The sequence below is a fragment of the Plecotus auritus genome (assembly GCF_963455305.1).
Source record: "Plecotus auritus genome assembly, chromosome: 4".
Taxonomy (NCBI): Eukaryota; Metazoa; Chordata; class Mammalia; order Chiroptera; family Vespertilionidae; genus Plecotus; species Plecotus auritus.
The window spans coordinates 90,964,783-90,987,692 of NC_137775.1; the positions used below are offsets into that span (position 1 = coordinate 90,964,783).

Below are 22,910 nucleotides of genomic sequence, written 5' to 3' on the forward strand. Positions count from 1 at the left end.
TGTATCTCTCTCTCTCTCTCTCTCTCCCCCCCCTCCCTCTCTCTCCCTTCCTCTCTGAAATCAATAAAAATATATTTTTTAAGAGAGAGAGAGGTGGGGAGGCAGTCCATGACTGGGGACTGGCCAGAGAGAAATGAAGGTCTGAGAAGCCATGTGTGTTTTCGGCGTTAGGAATGAGACTAGTTGGGGTGGAATGGAGGGTTCCAGTTGGTGGAAAATGTTTATTGTTGGGGTGACTATAGAGCTGGAAAGGTATGTTGGAAGCACACCACAGGAGAGGAAGAACAAGAAAGGAGCCCTTTATACAGTCATTACATTTAATCCTCAGCACAACTTCAGGAAGTAAGTACCTCTACAGAGGAGGCCAACTGTGAGGTCAAGAAATTTGCCCAGGGACACAGGGCCTGTCAGAGTTGGAGTTGCTATTTTGCCAAACATTTCATCTCCACAGCCTGAGCTCTCTCCACCACTCAACCCTGCTCTGAGCCCCAGGAGCTTGACTAGATCCTTTGGCAAGTGAGGTGCAGGGACTACCCAGGCCCTCCCACTGTACTTCCCAACATCTAAGAAAGCCCATCACTGATAACAAGCAACTCCTAAGCCTGAATTACAGGCTGCAGAGCCTCGAGGAGTCTGCAGAACAGCCTCTCTCAGAACGTGACAATTTTACTTCCCCAAAGAAACAAGAGCCCAGAGGAAAGAATGGAGGGGGTGGGGGGTGAAGATGGAACGGGGATGTGGAATGACCACAACTGACCAACCAGTTGGCGCTCAGAATCCCAGGTTGCAAATGTTAAGCCCTCTCCTCCTCCTCCACCACCATATTAATCACAACAGGGATCTCAAAGTTTGGAAAATTACTCAGCCATTTACAGCATAATTACCCAAACTTCAAAATGGTCTAATCCACAAGCCCAGCCACCTTATTCCAACCTTATTAACAGCGGGGTCTCCCTACAACTCCAGCCAATTACACAAACAATGAGATGGGAAAATCTACTGTAATCTACTTAAAAATCATTGCCCCCTCAAGTCATGCCGGCCAGGGGTGGATTGGGTCCCCCAAGTTTCACTGGAAGACAGCAGGCGCCTAAGCCTTGACTGAAATTGTTTACAGCACATGGACAGGTTCCACACCAGGGCACATTTGGTGGAACTGATTTAAGGCTCTCATTAAAATGTTCCTTTGTTGAGCACAAGACATCCCTCCACCCCCAGAGGAGATTCCAGACCTCCAGTCCCAAGCCCTCAGCCTGCCCTAACTTCCTCCACAGAACCCCCCCCCCCCGCCCCCCACTAAACACCAGTCACCCAACTAACATCCGTTAACATCGGAGTCCTCTTCTCACGGAAGGAATTGGAAGGAATTTAGCATTTGCTGTTGCACAAGAGCCCGGTCTCCACCAGAATCTCCCCTTGACTCCAGAACTCGAAAAAGGCAGCCATAGCAGGCAACCCGCACGCCCAAACCCCAAACAGCTGGCTGACCTAGGAAGCCTGCGAGCTCCGGCTGCTCACCCATATGGCTGGGCCCCCCATCCTGGCTGTGCAAAAAAACTTCCATACTTCCTCTGGGAGCAGATGTGGGTTCTGCCAGGAGCAATAACCACCCCACACATCACAAGGAACACAGGGCAGCTCCAGAAACACCTCCTACAAATCCCTGGAGCCTGTTCTTACCTCGGGGTCCTGAGTTACAATTACCTCTCCTTTTACAACCAGGGGTGGAGGAGATGTTGATTCCATCAGCACCAAAACCCCTCAACAGCTGGCAGGCCAGGAAGATGTCAGAAAAGGCAATTCTCTACCCCCACCCTCCCTAAGGCCACTCTTCAAAGGAAGACAGTGATGAGCTAGGACCAGGTCCCCTGAGTAGAGTTCCCCAGAGAGGGTTGCTGCCACAATCATCCTCAAAGTTTTTTTGTGGGTTTTTTTTGAAGGGAGAAAGATGGGGGCATATTTCCAGTCCAGGCTGTGCAGGTAGTTTGGTGCTTTCCTGTAAAACGCTTCAATACCTCAGCGGTGACTCTCAGGTGTGACCCAGACTGGGAATAAAGGCGGGAAAGGGGTGAGGGGGTGAAGGGTGAGGGGTCCCGGCTGTCCTGGAGAGAGGGCCACGCCCTCATCGAAATGCTGAGCGCTTGAAGAAAAGACAGATTGAACTCTTTTTGCCTGACTGGCCTGTAGAAAGCGAGATTTGCTTTCCTCGGTGAGGAGGCACAGGATGGAAATCCAGGAAGGAACAGCACAAACCCCGTCCGCACCTTTGCAGGCCGGCCATGCCCGATTTTGGCAGCGGCCTTCACACATTAGTCACCGCGACAGCCTGGGACTCCGCTCCCCAGATTCAACCCTGGCTGGGAGTGGGCTCGGGCCCAGGAGCTAGAGGAGATGGGGCGGCCCCTGATTCTTCCCTTCTTCTGCCCTCGCCAGCAGGGCCAACAGGGGTCCCAGCTTGGCCCTGGCGCTTGGCGGAGGGAAGCCGGGAGCGTCGGGCCGGCCGTAGGTAACAAAGCTACAGCGCGCCGCAGGTCGTCCCGCATCTGGCCCCAGGCCGGCCTCCCTCACCTGGGCTGAGCCCGCCAGGGGCACCCCGTCTCCCCCACCGCCAGACACCTCACTGACCCCCTCCCCCCACTAAGTGGGGGTAGTCGTTTTTCTCCAGAAAATAAACTCCCCACCGGGGCCCGGGCACCGGCAACTCCCGGCAGCTCCCGAGCAAAACTCTCCGCTCAGGCCGGGAAAACTCTGTGGAAGCTGGAAACGCGACCTCGTGGACGTGGGTGGCAGAGGGTCCCAAACCGACCGAGTCCGCTCAGGGCTTGGCCACCTCCCAGCCGCCGGGACCTCGCACCCCAGCCAGCCTCTCCAGGGTGTCTTCCCCTCTCCAGCCGCCCAAACCCACTCCCCGGGTGCCCCCTTGTACCAGCGGGACTCCCGCGCTCCCGAGCCCGCTCCCCCAGCTCGCCGGGACTCACCTCCAAGCAGCGGCAGCAGCAGGACGCTGAGCAGAGGCAGCCGGCGGGGGCTGCTCGGGGCTCCCCGCGCAGCTCCCATCACTGGGGGCTCGGGGAAGGCACCGGGCGAGCGCACGGCGGACTGCGCTCCGCGGCGGGCCCTGGAGGCCGAGCGCACCTAAGCGCGGGCGCCGATGCAGCAGCCGGAGCCGGAGGCTTCCCCAACCGGAGCCGCGCGCGCCCGATACCTCTGAGTCCTCGCGCGTCGCCGCCGCCGCCGCCGCCGCCAAGCCCCGCCCCACGACGCCCCCTCCCCGCCGGCCGCCGCGCGGCGCCCCGCCCCCTCAACGCCCCCTCCCCATGGTGGCGGGGAGGAGCTCGCAGTTGGGGGAGGGGTCTGGAGATGGATCCCGGGCAGAGTGAGGCCGGGAGAGTGCCCTGGACCTGAGCGAGGTAGGGTGAGATAGACTGTGCCTACCGCCTAACGTGCAAGGATCGGGGGACCGTAGTGACTTTTGATTCCGTGACCCCTGGGGAGGATGGTCAGTTCTGGGCCTTCTAGGGGACTCTGACCAACAATTCCCTCAAAGTCTCGGGGTAGGAGGGAACTTTGCAACCTGAAATCTTTAGGGAGATCTAGAACAGAAGGCTATCCTTGGTGTCCCCCAAGCAAGGTAACCTGGAGGTACGGTGTAGCCCCAGGAGAAATGTAGCCTGGAGAAATGAGGGACCACTGCATGGCCGGGGTCTGGTTTGGCTCTGGACCAACACTGAGCCCAAAGGTAGAAACTGACTGGACTCAGAGCGCCAGGCTGAAGGCTGTTAAACTGACAAATTCATCCCAAGTCCATCTCCAGGCAGTCTGGGCTGTGTCAGGGCATGGCCAAGTCTCCAGCTGTGGGGAGGCCCAGCACAGCCCTTGTTCCAGGCACCCCCACCCCAGCGCCACCACCCCCACATTCTTTCTTTGTTGTGAAAGCAGCAAGGGGTGTAGGAGGCGGGTCAGGAGGAGTCAAGCTTTAGAAGATGGGCCCCAGCTGCTGTTCAGGCCTCCAGGATATGCTCAGAGGGGATGGATAGTGAGTGCCTCCTTCCCCTCTGGCTCCGGAGGGCCCCCCAGGCCTGCTTAGACCTCCCTTCCCCCAAGCAGCTGGGAGGAGGAGGGGCAGCCACAGAGGGCCTCACAGCCCGGGAGCAGTGGCGCCAGGACTCCAGGGTCCTGCCACATGGCCACCACATGTCCCTGACAACCCAGTCCACAGCACCTTCTCCTTGGGTTGTGGGCCTCCTCCCCCATCCCCCAGATGCCTTCCTGCAGGCCCTGCTGGAGAGGATACAAACAGGGAAAGGAAGAGTGGAGAGGTCCAAGAATCAACACTCCTCCTGTTGCCCCATCCATCACTGCCCCTCACCCTTCCCTTCGGTGAAGGGCCCCAACACAACCCTTGCTTCCTATCCTCTTCAATCAGGACTCAAGTGGCAGAATGGTTACCTGATTCTTTTATTTAAGAAAAGTGAAATACATGGACCTGAAGTGAGGCAGCCGAGGGAACAAGAGAGGCCGGGGCCAGGTATCTTGCTTGGCCAGCCCAAAACCTCTGACAGAAAAGCCAGCAGCAGACTGCATCTCTGAGGTGCATACCTGCTCCTTACCCACCCTGGGAGCCTCAGAGCTAGCTACTCCGAGAGGACCACAGGGTAGGGAGAGGATGTCCTGAGGGTCCTTGAAAAGGATTCCTGAGGAGGGAGCTGAGACCCTAAGGGTAGCAGCAATCTTCTGGTTAACTGCGCCCCTTCACTGTCCCACCAAGGGGCTGGAAGAGCCTGGAGCAAGAGGGAATGCTGTGAGGGCTGTGGGGGAACCCAGGAGACCTGGGGGTGGGTTGAATGTCAGCTTCTTGAAGAGAGGTCCATAGTGCTGGCACTGAGGCCTCGGGAGACCTGAAACAGACAACATAGGCCATCAGCCCAGGAACCTCAGCCTCCTGAAGACTGTCCCCCGGAGTCTGTCCATCTCATGGCTGCAGTCTTATCTCTTGACCTACAATGGAACCTCAACCCCAAGATCTGAGGCTTTGCTAGGATTTTCCAGAAGACCACAGTCTGGTGGAGAAAAGACCTGGAAGAGCCACATGAATATTGGCATATACTTTGAATGTGTTGATGCAAGTGGTCATTTCCGTTAAAATGTCATTACTGTTTTTTCAAAAGGAGATGATTGAATACTTTTTTCTTTTCCCTTTTTCTTGACTACTGAGTCCCCAGGGTAAGGTGTATGGTGGCTACAGGAGGAAGAGCAATTAGAATCCCAAAATCTTTCTTGAATTATTACTAATTCTAAAGTACCAGTTTAGAGAACACCGACTCCTGTTATCCCCTGATTAATTTAATTGCTACTATCTCTGACCTGAAACTGTCCCTTCCCAGTCACCACCACCACCACCAAGCTGTCTGCCTGATTCTGTCTGCCAGGTCCAGTTCTGTAGCCAGAGTCTTCATCCCAGATGACTCTCTCTCTTCCCTAACTCCCCCTGGGTTTGCTCTAAGGCTGTCTTTTCTTTCTCACCCACCAATAAGCTCACCAGCACTGCTCTCACCTGGAGGGGTGCTGCACTGGGATGGTTCAGATAGTTTAAGGAGGCTGCCCGCTTCATGTTGCTGCTACAATGGAAAAGAAAGAATTGAGACCTCTTCCTTTTTTTTTTTTTTTTTTTTTTGTTAGTCCTCACCCAAGGGTATTTTTTCCATTGATTTTTTTCTTTAGAGAGAGTAGAAGAGAGGAAGAGAGGGAGGGAGGGAGGAAGGAAGAGAGGGAGAGAGAGAAAGAGAGAGAGAGAGAAAGAGAAACATGGATGTGAGAGATACATCAATTCGTTGCCTCCTGCACACCCCTGACCCAACCCGGGGTCCGGAATGGAACCTGCAACCAGAGTATGTGCCCTTGACCAGGAATCCAGCCCTCAATCCTTCAATGCTCAGGCTGACACTCTAACCACTGAGCAACACTGGCCAGGGCACTTCCCCTTGAGTGTTACTAAGGCTGTGGGCCTGCCACACAAAAGCAAGTCACTGCCTCCTCCCCATCCCGCCTCCCCACCCCCCCCCACACACTTTCTTATCTTCATCGGTAAATAGCATCTCCTCAGGTATCTTTTCCCCCTACTGGGGCACCCATTTTTCCTGAACTCTCTCCACGGACATCCCATTGACCTGCTCTATGATTCTCTCCAAGACACTTCTCCAGAGGTGAGAGGCCAAGAGGCTTTGGAGGACAGGGCTCACTTGCCTGCTTTGCCATAACTCAGTCTCATTGCATACCTGGAGGACCGAGGTTCAGTTCCCTGGAGCTTCTTCACTAGGAGTTCACTGCTTCTACGAAGCATATCCCGGATCTTGCCGAGAGAGCCACTCCTCTGCAGGGTCCCACTGCCATCCTGGTGGAGAGGGATGGGGAACAGAAGCTAAGGGGACCCAATGCAGACTGGCTTCTGAGTCTACTCCTGCCATTTATTCTGCACACGCACCCCTCTCCCAAAAGCCCAGGGACTGAAAACCAGAGCCCTGTCACTAGCTGGCCGGTAGAGATTCCTCTGAGAGGGAGAATCTTGACTGAACTGGAGTGGGGACATGTTCTCCTATCCTTCATAGACAGGCTCAGAGCCTCTCACTATCACCCGCAGGTGGGGGCAGGAGAGATCCAGGGGCAATTGTCAGACTTACCCCTGACCACTCCACAGCCACAGAGGCATCTTCACCTCCCTCGTATTTCACGCTGCTCCCAGGACCCTCCTGGGAGGTCCTTCCACTGTCACCCTCCCCAAGCAGCTCAGCCACCTTGGTCTGGCTGATAGGGTCAGTGCCCTGGAAGAAAAAGGAAGAAGCTGGGACTTGCCACTCCTTACTCCTCAGGATTGGTCTTTCAAACCTTTTTTCACCATCAGCCACAGGAAGGAAGACACTTTTCCTTGTGATATCCCAGTACACAAACTGGAACAATACCCGCCTTTTCTATGTGCAATGCATTCCTACATATAGATGCATATATATGTTTAGCCATGGCACATACTGAATTGATTTCTTGACCCACTAATGAGCTAACACCCACAATTGGAGAAACTCTGGACATTGGGGTCCCCTCATCCACACCATCCATGCATGCCTCTCTTTAACAGAGTCTTCAAATTGTGGAAAGGCAGGGCTTCCCTTTTAATAATCCCTTTTAGTGAAGTGAACCTTGAACTTGGAATTCTGACCACAAAGGGCAGGTTTGGGTCAGAACACACTTAAAACCACCAAAACCACAAGGGTTATCACCTTCCTCTTTAGGTCTTCCTCCTTGGTCCCTCCTCTTATTCTTCCGAGACTCAGAAGAAGCCTCAGTGGTCCTGACCCTAGGGCACTACCTTCTGGTCCCTAGGGCCTTCCTCGGGACACCCTTCCCCTCCCAGTCTCTGACCTGTTTCCGGGAACGCAGAGCACATTCCTCCAGGGTCTCGGCTGCCTCCAGCTTTCCCTGGCGCCTATACAGAGCTCCTAGGTTTCTCAGAGTGGTGTTCACTGTGGGGCTGTGGAGGGTGAGACCAGGAAAGGAAGTGAGGATGGGCTCTAAAAAGAAACAGGAGCCCTAGGCGGTTTGGCTCAATGGATAGAACATCGGCCCAAAGACCGAAGGGTCACGGGTTCGAGGGAAGCCCTGCCCTTCCACAATATGCAGGCTCCTTTGAGGCCCGGGCCCTGGTCGGGGCTCGTGCAGGAGGCAAACAATTGATATATTTCTCTCACATTAATATATCTCTCTGTCTTTCCCTCTCTCTTCCACTTCTCTAAAAAATCAATTGAAGCTCCATGTTGTATAGTGATGCTTCAGATGTTTTGTAGTTTTGGCATAAGGACACAGTCTAAACAACTGACTTTTCCCTCCCTCCCCTTCTGAGGAGCCTTCCCACCCACACCCACCCCCTAACCCACACTAGTTCATTCAATGATGAGGCTGAGCAGTGAAGAGCATTTCCATTCAGATAAGGTGCCTCTTAGGCCACTGGAAAGGAACCTGCACCCAAGGGGCCTCTGAGCCTTTTCCCGTCCTCTTCTGCCTACCCAGCCTCTTGATTTTTGCAGACACTTTCTAATTGTGTTCCTTTCTGCTGCCACAATCAGCATGATTGTAGAGTCCAGTCAGACCATTTACCAACAGTTACATTAAAGCCGAATGCACAGATGAACATGTCATAATTTTTGTTATAATAAATGCAAAATTTACAAGTAAAAAAAATAATAAAATAAAAAATCAATTGAAAAATATCCTTGGGTGAGGATTAAAAAAGAAAAAAGAAACAGGAGAAGGAGAGAACAGAGTAGGGCCAAGGAAAATCAAAGGGAAGAAAGGGAAAGGTCCGGGAGGCCAGGATCAGGGCTGAATGGAGGGCCTCGGAGGCCAAGCCACCTTCTCACTGCCGCTTACCTGCTCACTTTGCAGGCCTTGTACCAGCCTCCGTACTCTACGTAGGGTGTGCCACCCTCCCGGTGCTGGGTCTGCAGGAGGACAGAAGGGGAGAGAAAGCCAGAGATGTGACTACAGAGATTTGGGGTGCAAGCTAGAGCTGGGCTAGGGTGCAGGCTGGGTTGGGGAAGGCACCATGCATCTGGGGCTGGTGCTCGGTTGGGAAGTGAAGAACTGGGCTAGTGCAAGGAGTAAGACAGAGGCCCTGAGGGCCTCAGGCTCCCCAGGCTGGCTCCCCCCACTCACTTTGCTCATTTCCTCCCGCTCCTCTGCATGCATCCAGATGGGCTTGTGGTTATCTGGGGGTGATACATGGGATGGCATGGCCAGGTTAGAAAACTGAGCTTTACAGTATGGGGGGAGCCAGGACCCAGTGGCCCATAGGGCTGGACTAAAGGGGTCTGGCTCCCCCTGGGAACCACTGTGGCCTAACCCCCAACCTTTGGTCTGCATTTCCTTTCCTCCCGGCAGCTCCCTCTCCAGGCTATCACCACTCACCATCCACAGACCCAAACTCCTGCACATGGGCTTGGGTCAGGATCTCTTTGTAGAGCGTCTCAGCCTCAGCATATTTACCCTGTTTCAGGTAACAGGAAGCCTGGGGGCAGGAAGGCAAAAACACCGGAGCAAGAGATGGAGACAAGCTCTCAGCCAGGCTCAGGAACGTCTACTTCTTGTTCTCTTTATGACTTTCCCCTTAGATCCTCCTCACACCTCCTTTCCTAGCTATGGGTCAAGATGTTCCCACTTCACTCCTAAAAGGCTATAGGACTTCTGCTTCCCACTGGAATGAAGCAGATCCCTCAGCCCCAAAGGCAACCCCAGAGATGGCACAAAGGTGATGGTGTTAATGTACCAGACTATGATGCTGTCCCTTCCCCTCCTTCCACCCACTTTGCCCCCTCGTCCCTTACCAGGTTATTCTTGGTCCGGGCTACATTAGGGTTGTCTGATCCCAGCTGCCCTTCATAGATGGCCAGTGCCCTCCGGTAATAGCGTTCCACAGCCTCATATTTGCCCTGGTTTTGGCACAACAGGGCCAGGTTGTTCAGCTGCTTTGCCACATCTGGGTGGTCAGTGCCCAGGACCTGAAGGGAAGCAAAGGAGGGATAGGTGGCTGTAAGTATGTGTGTCCGTTTGTGCACATGCACCTACAGGGAACAGGGAAAGGGAATGACAGAAGAGAAGACAACCAAGAAACCAGAAACACCAATCAGAAAGGATATATGCACCTCTATGTTCATAGCAGCACAATTTTCAATAGCTAAGATTTGGAAACAACCTAAGTGCCCATCAGCAGATGAGTGGATTAGAAAACTGTGGTACATCTACACAATGGAATACTATGCCACTATAAAAAAGAAGGAACTTTTACCCTTTGCAACAGCATGGATGGAACTGGAGAGCATTATGCTAAGCAAAATAAGCCAGTCAGAGAAAGATAAATATCACATGATCTCACTCATATGTGGGATATAATGATCAACATAATTTGATGAACAAAAATAGATCCAGAGACAAATGGAAGGGGAGGAAGGCGGTTAGAGAGCAAGCAAAGAACTTGTATGCATGCATATTAGCATAACCAATGGCACAGACACTGGGGCGGTGGGGGCTTGCCCAGGGTGGGAATGGCTGGGGGGGAGAGGTCAATTGGGGAAAAAGGAGACGTATGTAAAACTTCAGACAAAAACAAACAAAAAAAAGAAGACAAGGCAGAGCTAGGGAGGTGAGAAATAAAGAAGTGAGGCAAGAGGGTAAACCAGAAGAGAGATGGTGGAGAAGGGGTCACAGCAGCAGGGAAGAATGGGGAGAGGATGTAGGCACCTTTTCTCGGATCTCCAGTGCCCGCTGGCACAGCGGCTCCGCCTCCTTGTATTTGCCCCTTTTACCGTAGAGCACAGCCAGATTGTTGAGTGTGGCAGCCACCTAGGAAGACAGGCCTGTCCCCTCAGACACTAGTGCTTTCAAGGTCATTGAGAGTTGGAGGTCCTCCTCCATGCTGCATAACTCCAAGAGAAATGGACTCTGCCACCCTAGCCAGAGTCAGGGAAGGGGGAATTGCTGAACTGGATGGTCTGGGGTTCTCTATGGGGGTGGTATAGCCACCTACCTAAGGCCATTTTTTGACATTTCTGAAGGTAGGTTTTATTTGTGTGGTGTTTTCTTTGTTTGTTTGTTTGTTTTTGGTTGTCATGAATATTGGGGGCCTTATTACCTTTCGGGAGGCAAGGAAGCTACAGATGTTCTGCATGTGTGAAATAGCTCTGCCAAATTTGGAATGTCCTGTCTGACATTAAGACACTGAATGTAAGCTTTGACACTTGGTGGGATATCAAGACACGAGTTATGTTTTCTGAGATACAGTATCTCTGCCTATCACGTCATAACATAGAGAATTATTTTCACACAGTTAGTTCACTTTCAGAAATACCTTATTTCTCATTTTCTCCATTTTGACAACCTATCATTTACCTTAGCATGCTACCCCTACTTATTTCTCTCTGTTTTATGATATACAAATAAATCTGGTCTGTTGTTACTTATTCTAACACTAGATTTTAATCTCATATCCACCAATCTTTCTGCTGTTATTTTTAATACTTATTTTTTAAAAATATGTTGTTATTGCCCTGGCCGGCTTGGCTCAGTGGATGGAGCGTCAGCCTGCGGACTGGGGGGTCCTGGGTTCGATTCCGGCCAAGGATGCATGCCTGGGTTGTGGGCTCGATCCCCAGTGGCAGCCGATCAATGATTATCTCTCATCATTGGTGTTTCTATCTCTCTCTCCTTCTCCCTTCCTCTCTGAAATCAATAAAGAAATATATTTAAAAAAAATAAGTTGTTATTAATTTCAGAGAGGAAGGGAGAGGGAGAGAGACATAGAAGCATCAATAATGAGAGAGAATCATGACTGGCTGCCTCCTGCACACCTCCTAGTGGGGATCCAGCCCGCAACCCAGGCATGTACCTTGACCAGGAATAGATCTGTGATCTCTTGGTTCAGAGGTCAATGCTCAACCCTGGGCCACACCTGCAGGGCTTAATACTTATATAGAATGGTTTCCTGGTCTTACCCCTTCTAAATATAAAGTTATTCATTATACTGTATATCAGACTACTATATCATATCTTCTAGCATAGTTATATTCAGTACAACTGTTATACTGTATTTTTATTTCATTGTAATTGTATATATTATTTTATCACTAGAGGCCCAGCACACAAAATCACGTGTGGTAGCCTGCCACTGCTCGCAGCCCCTCCCACCCGCCCACTGCTGCTCCTTGAGTTTGCCACCTCACCCACCCACCCTCATGGTGACCGGTCATTTGGTCATCACGTTTGTCACAGACACTGGCTTTTTATATATATAGATAAATTACTTTCCCTGTTTCACTTTTATATTAATAAGGTATCATTAAATGTTTTGGAAATTACATGTGTAGGTAGATTACATAACCTATGAATTAAGTTTCTGGAAAATATTCATTATAAGAAGGAGTCATTTGGCCCTGGCTGGTGTGGCACAGTTGGTTGAGCATCATCCCATGCACCAAAAGATCACTGGTTTGATTCCCAGTCAGGGCACATGCCCAGGTTTGGGGCTCAATCCCCAGTAAGGGGCATGTAGAAGGCAGCTGATGGATGTTTCTCTCTCACATTGATGTTTCTCTCTCTTTCTCTTTCTCTTCCCATCTCCCTTCCTCTTTCTCTCTAAAATCAATAAAAACTTTTTTTTAAGGAGTCATTTGGGTCTCAGAGTTGGGATCAGTGGACAGTGCCTGGAAGAAAGGAGTCCTCACATCTCCTCCTTGAGCATCCCCAGTGACTAAGCTATGGGCAGAGGATGGACAAGCTAAGAGAGACCAAAAGAGCATGGGGGAAGGAGGTCAAGGAATACTGACCGCAGGATGGTCCCGGCCCAGGGTGCTCTCCCGGATGCTGAGGGCGTCATTCAGCAGGTGGGCAGCTTCCTTATACTTATTCTGGTCCCTGGAAGAGGACAAAATTATCAAGGGGTTACCATGAACTCTGCCCCCAATCCATCTTCTTCCCTCCTTTCCTTTGGGATGTCTAAATAAGATACATTTAGGAATTGGACCCAGCATGAAGAGACACGAAGCTCCACGTGGACAGTGACAGGGGCTCACCAACACACCCATAACGTATGCAAAACTCTACCATGTCAAGAGGAGGCCACCAGTTATTGGGCACAAGAAACAGAAAAAGAGACCCTCCCCAGGAGAAAGACTGGAAAAGCAAAGAGCCTGAGAAATGAATATTTTCTAAGATCAAGGGCTCAGGTATGGTTAGCATGAGAGTTCTGGTACAGAAGAAAGCCTCCAAGTGGCATACACCTGGAAGGCCCAGCAGGGAGGAGAGATAGCCAGTGGAAAGGAGGAATGGGAGCCAAAAATGGATCAAGGTGGAACCTGGAAGCAGATTTGTGGCCAGAGGGAGGGCAGTACTCACCGATACACCAGAGCAAGGATGTTGAGCATGGTGGCAACATCTGGGTGGCCCCGGCCAGATGTGCGCTCCAGGTCCTCCAGTGCCTGCTTACAGAGCGGCACAGCCACCTCATAGCGACCCTGAGCTGCATACTGGATCACCAAGTTGTGCAGAGTCCGTAATCTCGCTGGGATCTCATATCCGCTATGTTGGGCGCCCTGGCCACGTGACACTAAACCATCCCAGAAAATGAGCAGGAGACTTCCTCAGGGAACTCTTCCTCTCTCCTTTGCTGCCTGCCCTCCCCACCCCTACTCCCTGTCTTATTCCACGCCTGCACCTGCCCCCCCACCACCACCACTAGGCTCTCTCTCTGGAGATCTGCCTCAACTATTATTCTTTTGCCCACTCCCTTGAACCTGTCCCATTTGTTCACCCAGTAATTCATTCACTCAACAAACATTTACTACATAAGTATGAGCCAGGGGCTGTGCCAGAGATACGAAGATAAGAGAGACCTGGTTCTTTCCCTTGAGGAGCTCATGTTCCTCCACTCCAGAGTCGCTCTCCCACTCAACTGTGAACTCCATACTGGCCAGACCCCTGTCGTTCTCATCTCGGTATGCCTAGTGCCTAGCACAGTACCTGGCACATGTTAAGTGTTTTACTAAATGTTGATGAGTAAGAAATGATGGGGAGGCTGAGGAAATCAAAGTACCAGCCAAGACTCTGCCCCCTCTCCAGAGGAAGATGGAGAACCTATTTCTGGATGGTGAGCATCCTTTGTCCGGGGGCTGGGGGAGGGGGCACAGCTGGCCAGGTTCCTGCTGCCCCTCTTCACCCTCCCACTCCAGTGACAGACTCACAGCCACTGTTTGGGTCTTCTTCTTCCTCATTGGGGAAAAGGTCATCCAGGGAATCCTTGGTGGCATCACCCTCCTTCTCCTCCTAGAAAGAAAGCAGCAGCATATCTGGGCAAAGATATCTCTCCAGTAACCTTCTTAGGACCCTCTGAACCATGAAATCCCTGACAGGTGAGGTCCAGGAAACAAACCTTGTTCATGTCCCTGCCCCTGGGAAGGCCAACATTTGCTTCACCAAGCTAAGGCCTCTTGTTTGCAAATCTCAACTTTCCCTTTCTTCACATTCAGAGAGCTTCCTTTCTAAGTACCTTCATTCTCCAGCCTCCACCTCTCGCCCCCTCAACTCCTGTAATTATAGTCCTATGTGTTTACATTGATTATATGTCTGCCCTGTCTGTCCTGAGGGCAGGGAGTGTGTCTGATCTGACACATACCCAAAGTGTCTACCTCAGCCTTGTGCCCATCATCTGCCACTGCTCATGCTGGACTTAGTGCCCAACCCTCACTGTCTAACCTACTTTCACACTGGGCAACTTCGCTGTGCCCACAGGCATTGCAGCCTTGTACAAACACCTCCAACCCTGCTGCCCAGCTTCCCCATTGTGTCCCATGCAACCAGCACACTTTCCCTGGAATAGTCCAGCTTCCCAGCCCTGGAGCCTTATCTATGACACCCCCAACCCCCAGTTTAGAAAGCTCCTCCTTCTCCCTCATCATCCATCAAAATCTATCTGAATTCCTAACGATTTAAATTTTAAAATCTAACCTACATCTTACCATCCCTGTACCCTGCCTCCGCTGTGACTCTTTCTCAGACCATTCCAGTCCCCAGGAACCTATCTCCTTGCAATTCTTCCCACACTGACTGGACCCCTCACCCAGCACTGAGCACTTGTTGCTTTGTGTTGTCCCACATGGTTCTCGTACGTAAGTCTTGTTCCTACAGCTACATTATAAGCTCAAAAAAACCCAGAAACTCTCTTTCCTAATTATTTACATGTCTCCTATACGTATCTTCTTGAATTGCTTAAAGATATATAAATGCCTGTTGAGTGAGGGTTAAATTTCATACATTTTAAGGGCAAATTTTAGGAGGTTCTTGTTCAACTGGGCTATGCTTTCCCTAATTATAGCACTTAGGATTCTGGATTGGAACTGTCCAGGTTTCCCCCACACAAATCTATAATTGTGAGAGCAGGAACTCTGCCTTGTCCACTATTGCATCCCCAGGGGAGTGCACAGTGCCGAGCATATGTGATAGTCACTTAGTTAAATGTCGATTGAATGAGTGAATACTCTTTCCCCTTGCTGTCAGCTGGAGCTGGGGTCAGGACCTGAATTCTGCCAGGTGGGGCAGGATGAGCAGCAGTGTTGCCCCCTGCAGATGATGGGGCAATTGCCCCATAACTGTGGTGACTCCCAGCTATCTGAACACCCCCACCCTGGCAGCCTTGCCTGTACATGCTTACCGTGGTGTGCCCATCCTCATCATACTGCCGTAGCTGCCCCAGGAACTCCAGGTGCTTCTTTTCCTCCTCCAGCTGAGCCACGGCCTGCTCACTGTGCTGTAGCCGCTGCTGGGTACCTGCCAGCTCGTCCCGGAGCCACTGGTTCTCCTGACACAGCCGCCGTACCTGAGCCCGCAGCTTCTGTTTCTCTGACTCCACTGTGCTCAGGTGGCTGGCCAAAGCCAGCATCACCTAGGTGGGCACATCCTGTGAGCACCAGATGCTGGCTAGGAGTGTTCAGGGATAGGCAGGAGGAGTGGTGGCAAGACTAGCAGAAGCCAGGAAGTGGGGTTGGGGAGCAATGGCTCTACCTTCAAAATACACCCTGAATCCAATTTCTCACCAACTCCATAGTCACCACCCTAGGCCAAGCCACCATCAATTCCTACCTGGATTACTACAATAGCCTCCTTACTGGCCTCCCTGTTCCTGCCCTGGTTCCCTTAGAGTCCATTCTCAACCCAACAGCCAGATAATCTTTTTAAAATGTTATCTCTCCTCTCCTCATCCTTATGATGACTTAAAAGTTCCACACGATCTTCCCCTTCTCCCCAACCCCATTACCTCTTGAACTTCATTTTCTATTTTGGTTCCCCTCATTCACTCTACTGTAGTTACAGTGGCCCTCACTGAGCTCATTGAAAAGGCCCTGATTCAGGGCCTTTGCACTTGCTGTCCACTCTGCTTAGGATGCCTTTCCCCCATTTATTACATGATTCATTCCCTCCTCTTCAAACTTCTGCTCTAATGTCACCATTTCAGTGAAGCCTTTGTTTTTGTTTGTGTGTTTTTTTAAATGTTTTTATTAATTTTAGAGAGAGGGGAAGTGAGAGGGATAGAGAGATGGAAAAAAATCAATGATGAGAGAGGATCATTGGTTGGCTGCCTCCTGCATGCCCCCTATGGGGATAGAGCCCAGGCATGTGCCCTGACAGGGAATCGAAATGGTGACCTCTTGGTTCATGGGTCTACACTCAACCACTGAGCCACCCTGGCCAGGCCAGTAAAGCCTTTTTTTGACCACTCTGTCTAAACTCATATGCCCTCTCCATACTTCCTAATCCCCTTCCCTGCTTTAATTTTATTCTTTTATCCTTAGCAATTATCACTGTGGCATACTGAAATCATTTACTAATTTATGTATGTATTGTCTGCCTCCCAGGTAGAAAGTAAGCTCTAAGATGGCAAGGATTTTTGAGTGTTGTGTTCATGATGTGTCTCTAGTGCACAGAAGAGTGGTACCTGGCACATAGTAGGAGCTTAATACATATTTACTGAACGAATGAATGAATGCAAGAATCTAGGACCAGGGGATCCTAAGTAATCCCAAACCTCCAATCAGACAACTGCTCCTCCATGGGCCACTTGGCACCATGTCTTCCCTCTCACCTGGGCCTCACTCAGCCCCAGCTCAATGTTTTCCATGGAACGGCGCAGCTGCCGGGCCTTCTCATGCACCACCAGTCCTTCTTCATGGCCTCCCTGCTGCAGACACTCAATGGTATGGGACAGGCTTTGCAGTACAGCCTGGTGTTCACTGTGTAGGGCCTCCAGCCCTTGGCTCACCAGCCGAGTGCTTCCCAAGATCTCCTCCTGGCTGAGCCGGTGCCCTGCAGGTTCATCTCGCTGCCCCAACACCAGGCCCGACATTCTGCCCTGGAGGACCTTGCCTGGGCTAGGAAAACAACAGAGATCAAGTGAGGTAAAAATAAGAAAGAGAGGCTGAGCATCTTGGTTACAGGGTGGTGAGGATCCAAGTTAAGAGATGAGAGAGAGCCAAAACCGGTTTGGCTCAGTGGATAGAGCGCCAGCCTGCGGACTGAAAGGTCCCAGGTTCGATTCCGGTCAGGGGCATGTGGCTTGGTTGCGGGCACATCCCCAGTGGGAGGTGTGCAGGAGGCAGCTGATCGATGTTTCTCTCTCATCGATGTTTCTGACTATCTATCCCTCTTCCTTCCTCTCTGTAAAAAATCAATAAAATATATTAAAAAAAAAAAAAAAGAGATGAGAGAGAGTATGGGCAACCGTGTGTTTTAATTGGAGAGAGACAGTGACCAGTGGGGAGGGAACCTACAACACAAAGCTTAAGGTTGTGGGAAAGAAAGAGGGAGAGGAAATGACTTAAACAAAAAACAAACAAACAAAAAAAGAGACGGAACAAAGGTCCTGATAACTAGCAGAGGGATTTAGAACTTAGGACCAAAAAAGAAAAGGAACTGGAGAGAGAGAGCTTGGGTTAGGAAAAGGAATCAGGAGATGAAAGACAGCATTACAAGGAACACAGGGTGTTTGGGGAGAGTTGCAAAGGGAACAGCATTAAAGCAGACAGGAGAATATGCAGAAAATAGTGCAGAGGTTTTGGGGAAAAGGAAGGATACGTTTCAAAGTTAAATCAGGGAAAAGAAGAAAATCAGGAGCCTTCATCGCAGGACCCAGATGAGAGGGCCCCAACAGGCTCAAGGGCTTCAGGCTGCAGCACCCACGGAACGAAGACCAGCATCTCCAAACCTGGTCAGCCCTAACTCTTTCCCCACTAGTTTTCAACCCATATTTCCCACCCTCCAGGTCTCAGGCTATCTTCTTACGTACTCAAAAGGGTCTTGTTTCTCATCTTTGAAGTCCTCTTACCTGTTTACCAAGCACAGCCTGTGGCTGTGGCACTAAGGCCGGAGCCCGGAAGAAAACTCCCGTCAGCAGCCAAGGACTCAGAAGGATCTGCCCTGCCCAAAGTCCAGAAGTCCAGCGTTTTTACCCCTTCTCTCGCCACTTCACAGCCACCCAGAGGACCTGGCACAGAGCCCCACCCAGGACAAACACCCTCCCTCCTGCTGCAAAGACGACCAGTGCCCCTCCTCCTTCTCCAAGCCAATCTCTCTCTCACCCCAAGCCTGGGGAGCTATTTTCTCCCAAGAAGGGAGTGGGCCTTGATCTGGGACCTGACCCGCGAGAAGAGGCGTGTCTGGTTAAGAGTAAGGAGGAAGACCTGCTCACTCCTGGCTCAGTCACTTCCATGGCTGTCTGTTATGATCACCTGCTAACAGGCTCTGAGACAGTCACCTTAAGGTGCCTCCCAGACGCCTGATGATGCAGGGAACAGTGTCAGGTCTGCTGAGCGGCTGCAGGGTCACAGGGAAACGTGGCGCTGGGAGGTGGTCTCCCGGGCTTTGGAATGCGGTTGAGGGCCCCAGGCCGTCCACCTGCCCTGGGGCCCAGGATGGGGTTAGAGTGAGATGGGAGGGGGGTGATGGGGGAGGTGCAGGTGGAGGACTCAGCGGCCCAACAATCCCGAGGTCTGTGAGTCAGTTGGTAGAGCAGGGGGCGGGGCAGGCCGACTGACTGTCTGTCTGTCTGGACACTGAGGGGCGGGAAGAATCGCAGGGGGCGGAGTTTTTTAGTCTGTCTGGAGTTGTGTAAGGTCAGTCGGCAGGGTTTGTTATCTGTCCGAGAGTTCGGGAATAAGAGGTAGCTGGACCTCAACCCTCAGCCCCAGAGTTACTCTCAAAGACTCACCCGCACTGTGTCGAGCTGGCTGCCGCCCTTGCCGGTACTGCCCCTTTAAATCCATCATGGCTGCCGCTCGAGGCAATTGTTTTGACGGCTCAGAGGGGTGGAGCCTGCTCCCCAGTCACGCGACCTAAGAGCCGCCCGAGGATTGGCTCTGAGGACACGCAGGCAAGAACGGAGGTGTGTACACAGCTTGCTCTGCGGTTCCCCTTCCGCCCCTTACGTCATGAGAGAGCGACGGCACAGGGAATCTTTAGCGTCATCTCGGAGCGCCAGCCGCCGGGCAAAAGGTAATGGTGGCGTGCTGAGCCCAGCGGTGCCTGGCTACACTCATGGCTCTGCGGGTACTGACCCGTGCTCTGGGCTCTCTGAGTCTGGCGCCCCTGGCCGCCGCCGCACCCGGCCCGAGTATGCTCCCAACCGCCCAGGTAACCCAGCTTACCCGGGAATGAGGCTGTTTCCAGTCGGGCCGCCGGAAAGGGGACACCCGGGGATGGGAGGCGGGGATGGGAGTCTTGTCATTAGTCACGCCGGCCCGTGACCTTGGATAAGTCACTCTAATCCTCAGTTTTCTATAAGTGTTGCTATCTCACAGGGCCGCTGGATTCCTCAGACGAGATATTGGAGGTGAAAGTGCTTTACGAATAACCGGTTGTACAAGTCTCAATAGTAATTGACATTTATTGAGTGCCTATCATAAGCCAGACATAAGTAATAGAGGTTTTTAAATAAGTGAACTCTTTTCAGATCACTCTGTAAGGTAGTTATACCTTATATTCTCAAGAGCGAAAACTGATGAGTAGTTTAAGGTCATACACCAACTATTTGAGCTAGTCGGACTGGCTTCAAAGCCTGAAATTATGCAATGGTTATGCTATCATAACCATTATAAAAACCATTAAGGATAAGATTAGAGAATGCAGAATGAGATGCCAAGAATAGGGGCCTAAGGTTCTTAGTGGGCAATTCATGAGTTACAGAAAAGAAAAGTTGAAAGTCTCGCTCTGGACCTCGGGCTAATGGTAGAGTTTGGCAGATGCATACCTTTTTTAAAAAAGATTATGTTTTTGTTGATTTTTAGATAGAGAGGAAGGGAGGAGAGGGAGATAGAAACATCAATGAGAGAGACATTGATCAGCTGCCTCCTGCACGCCCACTACTAGGGATGGAGCCACAACCCGGGCATGTGCCCCTGACTGGGAATTGAACCTGAGGCCTCTTGGTCCATGGAATGACGCTCAATCCACTGAGCTACACCAGCTGGGCAGCAGATGCATACTTAAAATTTAAAACCTACTCTGAAATTCTGGGAATACAAGAGGGAACAAGACAGAAATGATCCCGACCTTCCATTTATATCTGAAAAACTCCCAGAAACATAGTGCAAATGGGCAAAAGGCATTGGTGCTGATGGTGGTACATGGATGTGTGGAAGTTACCCGCTCTGGAAAAGGGAGTTGTTTAGGTAGGGAAAAGTTTCCTAGAGAAGGAGAATTGAGCCAGAATTAGGAGACACACTAAGGGGAGAACATTTCATTATAGAAATACTTCAAAGGTAAAAGTATCAAGTGAGGAGAGGGAATCAATAACATTCCACATTGTTATTTGTACAAGCTGTGAAGGGTAGTTTTTAGACAGCTGATCTGGGACACTTCCAGTGGGAAGTGGGCTACAAGCTAAACTTGGTTTCTACCCTCTCTCTTGGTTCCATGATGCTTCTCCTTCAGTTAGCTTTCAAGTGAAAAAGGTGTATGTTTATCTCCAGGTGACAAACAATGGTCTCCAGCTGCCCTCTGCCTCGATGTTGCTCCCCTGCCGCCCATTCCATACCAGTGTGGCCTTTAGTGCCAAGTTTGTGTCCTGGAAAAGTCGGACCACGTATACCACTGCACCATTGAAAATGAGGAAATCTGGAGGCCGAGACCACACAGGTGGGAGCAAGGGCAAGAGGATTTAAACAATAAAGGGAAAAAACATGGTAGGACTCTCATTATGTTGGTGCAGGCAGAGGAATACAATTAAAACACACTTATTGGATTTCTTCTACATGTAGGATGAGTATAAGAACAAGAGTAGAATACAAAGCAACAGGCAGGTGGTCTGTGCACCTAAAGACAATCTAAATAATTGAAGAAAACTAGGCACACACAGCAAGTTTCATGACATTTTTCTTCACATCCTTAAAAAAATTGATAACAGTTGAAATTGATAATGGCTCTCAGTAAACTTACTGAATTTAGTAATTTACAGAGAATTTATCTGGAAGTTTTATACAATTTTAATAATCATATAATTATGTTTTTACCAAGGTCCATGTGTTTCCCCATCCCCATTTATCCCATTGTGCTGTGAAATTTTTTATAATTTTCTGCTTGACTCATAATGTTTAGAAACACTGCTCTCTGCCCAGGACAGGCCTGTTATTCTGACGTGGATTATGTCCCCTCACTGTCCTGACCATAGGCCGAATCCGAGTGCATGGTATTGGTGGGGGTCACAAGCAACGTTATCGCATGATTGACTTTCTTCGGTTCCGGCCGGAGCAGGAAACCAAGCCAGGACCCTTTGAGGAGAAGGTCATCCTCGTCCGCTATGATCCCTGTAGGCAAGTGGAATGTGGGGTGATGATGGCATAGCTGGATGACTACTCTGCGGCTTTTCAGAAATGTGGGGCTGCCTGGATGGTCTGCTCATCTGTCACTCACCCTGAACAGGTCAGCAGACATAGCTCTGGTTGCTGGGGGCAACCGGAAACGCTGGATCATTGCCACGGAAAACATGCAGGCTGGAGATATAATCCTTAATTCTGACCACATAGGCCGCATGGCAGGTGAGAGGTGGCCACCGGATGTGTGTGGGCTGGGAAGCTGCATTCTGTTGCTGATGAAATTCTGTCTTTTAGTTGCTCCTCGGGAAGGGGATGCACATCCTCTTGGGGCCTTGCCAGTGGGGACCCTCGTCAACAATGTGGAGAGTGAGCCAGGCCGGGGTGCCCAGTATATCCGAGCTGCAGGTATGAAGAAAGCTGCTTGGGGGTGTGGAGGGGATGGGGTCTTACAATTTGGAAGACCAGGTGGTACCCAAGGTCACAATTCTCTGAACCAAAGACCCACATCGGGTCCATTGGCAGAGGAAAAGAAGAAAAAACAAGGAAAATGAGGATGAAGAAGTGCTTATGTTTTGACCTAAAACATTGCATGCATCCTGCTCCAGTTTATATGCTCCTAAAGGGGTGTGGCCCCTATAAGTCTGCCCCCCACCCCCTCCTCTGTGGAGGGTGACAAAGCTGCTTCTCCCTTCCCCAGGGACGTGCGGTGTGCTGTTACGGAAGGTGAATGGGACAGCCATCATCCAGCTGCCTTCTAAGAGGCAGATGCAGGTGTGTGGGGGGGTACAGGTGGGAGGGGATCAGCAAAGGAGGAATTTTTGGAATGTACCTTTCCTGGCCCACATAGCTCCCAGGTGTTTTATGTCAGGCACTGACCTGAGCTGGGGCTGCCCTTTGGCCTGCATGAGGGAATAACCTGTCAGGTTGGCACCACGATGGCACAGAGAACAGTGTCTTCTTTTCAACTCCTGTAGGACCTGCACTCAGGTTCAGTTATGCTGTGCTGCTCCCTGTCCTCTCCCTTCTCCTCTATGAACCTTCCCAAGAGTCCTGCCCTCAACATGGTCAGACTTTTTCCCCCCGCGATATAATCTCTTCCCTCTGCTTTCTCTGTCAGGTGCTGGAAACGTGCATAGCAACAGTAGGCCGAGTATCCAACGTTGATCATAACAAACGGGTCATTGGCAAGGCTGGGCGGAACCGCTGGCTGGGCAAGAGGCCTAACAGCGGGCGATGGCAACGAAAGGGGGGCTGGGCTGGCAGAAAGATTCGGCCACTACCCCCAATGAAGAGTTATGTGAAGCTGCCCTCAGCTGCTGCCCAAAGCTGATATCTCTGGACTCTAATAAAATGACGCCCCATTTTTATCTGTTATTGGTGTTTTGGGAGGGGAGATGGCACATAATGGACGGGAGGAAAGACAGAGCAAACGTGTTTGGGGGAGAAAGGGAAGGACAATATAGAGCAAACACTGCGGCTGCAACCTGTGACCTCGCTTCCAGCCGTTCCCCTTCT

General features: G+C 51.0%; 3 protein-coding genes across 7 annotated transcripts in view; 1 reads left to right on the top strand and 2 right to left on the bottom strand.

Moving 5' to 3' along the window:
• PTK7 (protein tyrosine kinase 7 (inactive)) overlaps positions 1 to 3,245 on the bottom strand; it is a 69,610-nt gene extending 66,365 nt beyond the window's left edge. Inside the window, exon 1 of the mRNA XM_080663783.1 lies at positions 2,979 to 3,245. Coding sequence (XP_080519909.1) covers positions 2,979 to 3,057 — 79 coding nt within the window. The 5' untranslated portion in view covers positions 3,058 to 3,245. The remainder of the gene's footprint in view (positions 1 to 2,978) is intronic.
• A 1,192-nt stretch (positions 3,246 to 4,437) lies between these two features.
• Positions 4,438 to 18,864, bottom strand: KLC4 (kinesin light chain 4). 4 transcript variants are annotated; one of them, XM_080664385.1, is made up of 16 exons: positions 18,794 to 18,864; positions 16,673 to 16,958; positions 15,245 to 15,475; positions 13,779 to 13,860; positions 12,934 to 13,144; positions 12,366 to 12,453; positions 10,285 to 10,386; positions 9,372 to 9,545; positions 8,956 to 9,055; positions 8,704 to 8,756; positions 8,419 to 8,489; positions 7,414 to 7,522; positions 6,678 to 6,818; positions 6,276 to 6,391; positions 5,555 to 5,618; positions 4,438 to 4,898 (listed from the first exon to the last, which is right to left on the bottom strand). In XM_080664385.1, exons 2-16 carry the CDS (start codon positions 16,931 to 16,933, stop codon positions 4,848 to 4,850), a joined length of 1,854 nt encoding a protein of 617 aa, XP_080520511.1. In that variant the 5' UTR covers positions 16,934 to 16,958; positions 18,794 to 18,864; the 3' UTR covers positions 4,438 to 4,847. The 4 variants fall into 4 exon arrangements, with proteins under 4 accessions (XP_080520511.1, XP_080520510.1, XP_080520509.1 ...); XM_080664384.1 differs by lacking the exon at positions 18,794 to 18,864 and adding an exon at positions 17,912 to 18,579; XM_080664383.1 differs by lacking the exon at positions 18,794 to 18,864 and adding an exon at positions 18,267 to 18,296.
• A 79-nt stretch (positions 18,865 to 18,943) lies between these two features.
• MRPL2 (mitochondrial ribosomal protein L2) lies at positions 18,944 to 22,768 on the top strand. Of its 2 annotated transcripts, none has more exons than XM_080664388.1 (7): positions 18,944 to 19,077; positions 20,553 to 20,718; positions 21,251 to 21,392; positions 21,502 to 21,617; positions 21,690 to 21,800; positions 22,093 to 22,166; positions 22,513 to 22,767. In XM_080664388.1, exons 2-7 carry the CDS (start codon positions 20,589 to 20,591, stop codon positions 22,723 to 22,725), a joined length of 786 nt encoding a protein of 261 aa, XP_080520514.1. In that variant the 5' UTR covers positions 18,944 to 19,077; positions 20,553 to 20,588; the 3' UTR covers positions 22,726 to 22,767. The 2 variants fall into 2 exon arrangements, with proteins under 2 accessions (XP_080520514.1, XP_080520513.1); XM_080664387.1 differs by having other exon boundaries at positions 19,002 to 19,215; positions 22,513 to 22,768.
• The last annotated feature ends 142 nt before the right edge of the window (positions 22,769 to 22,910 follow it).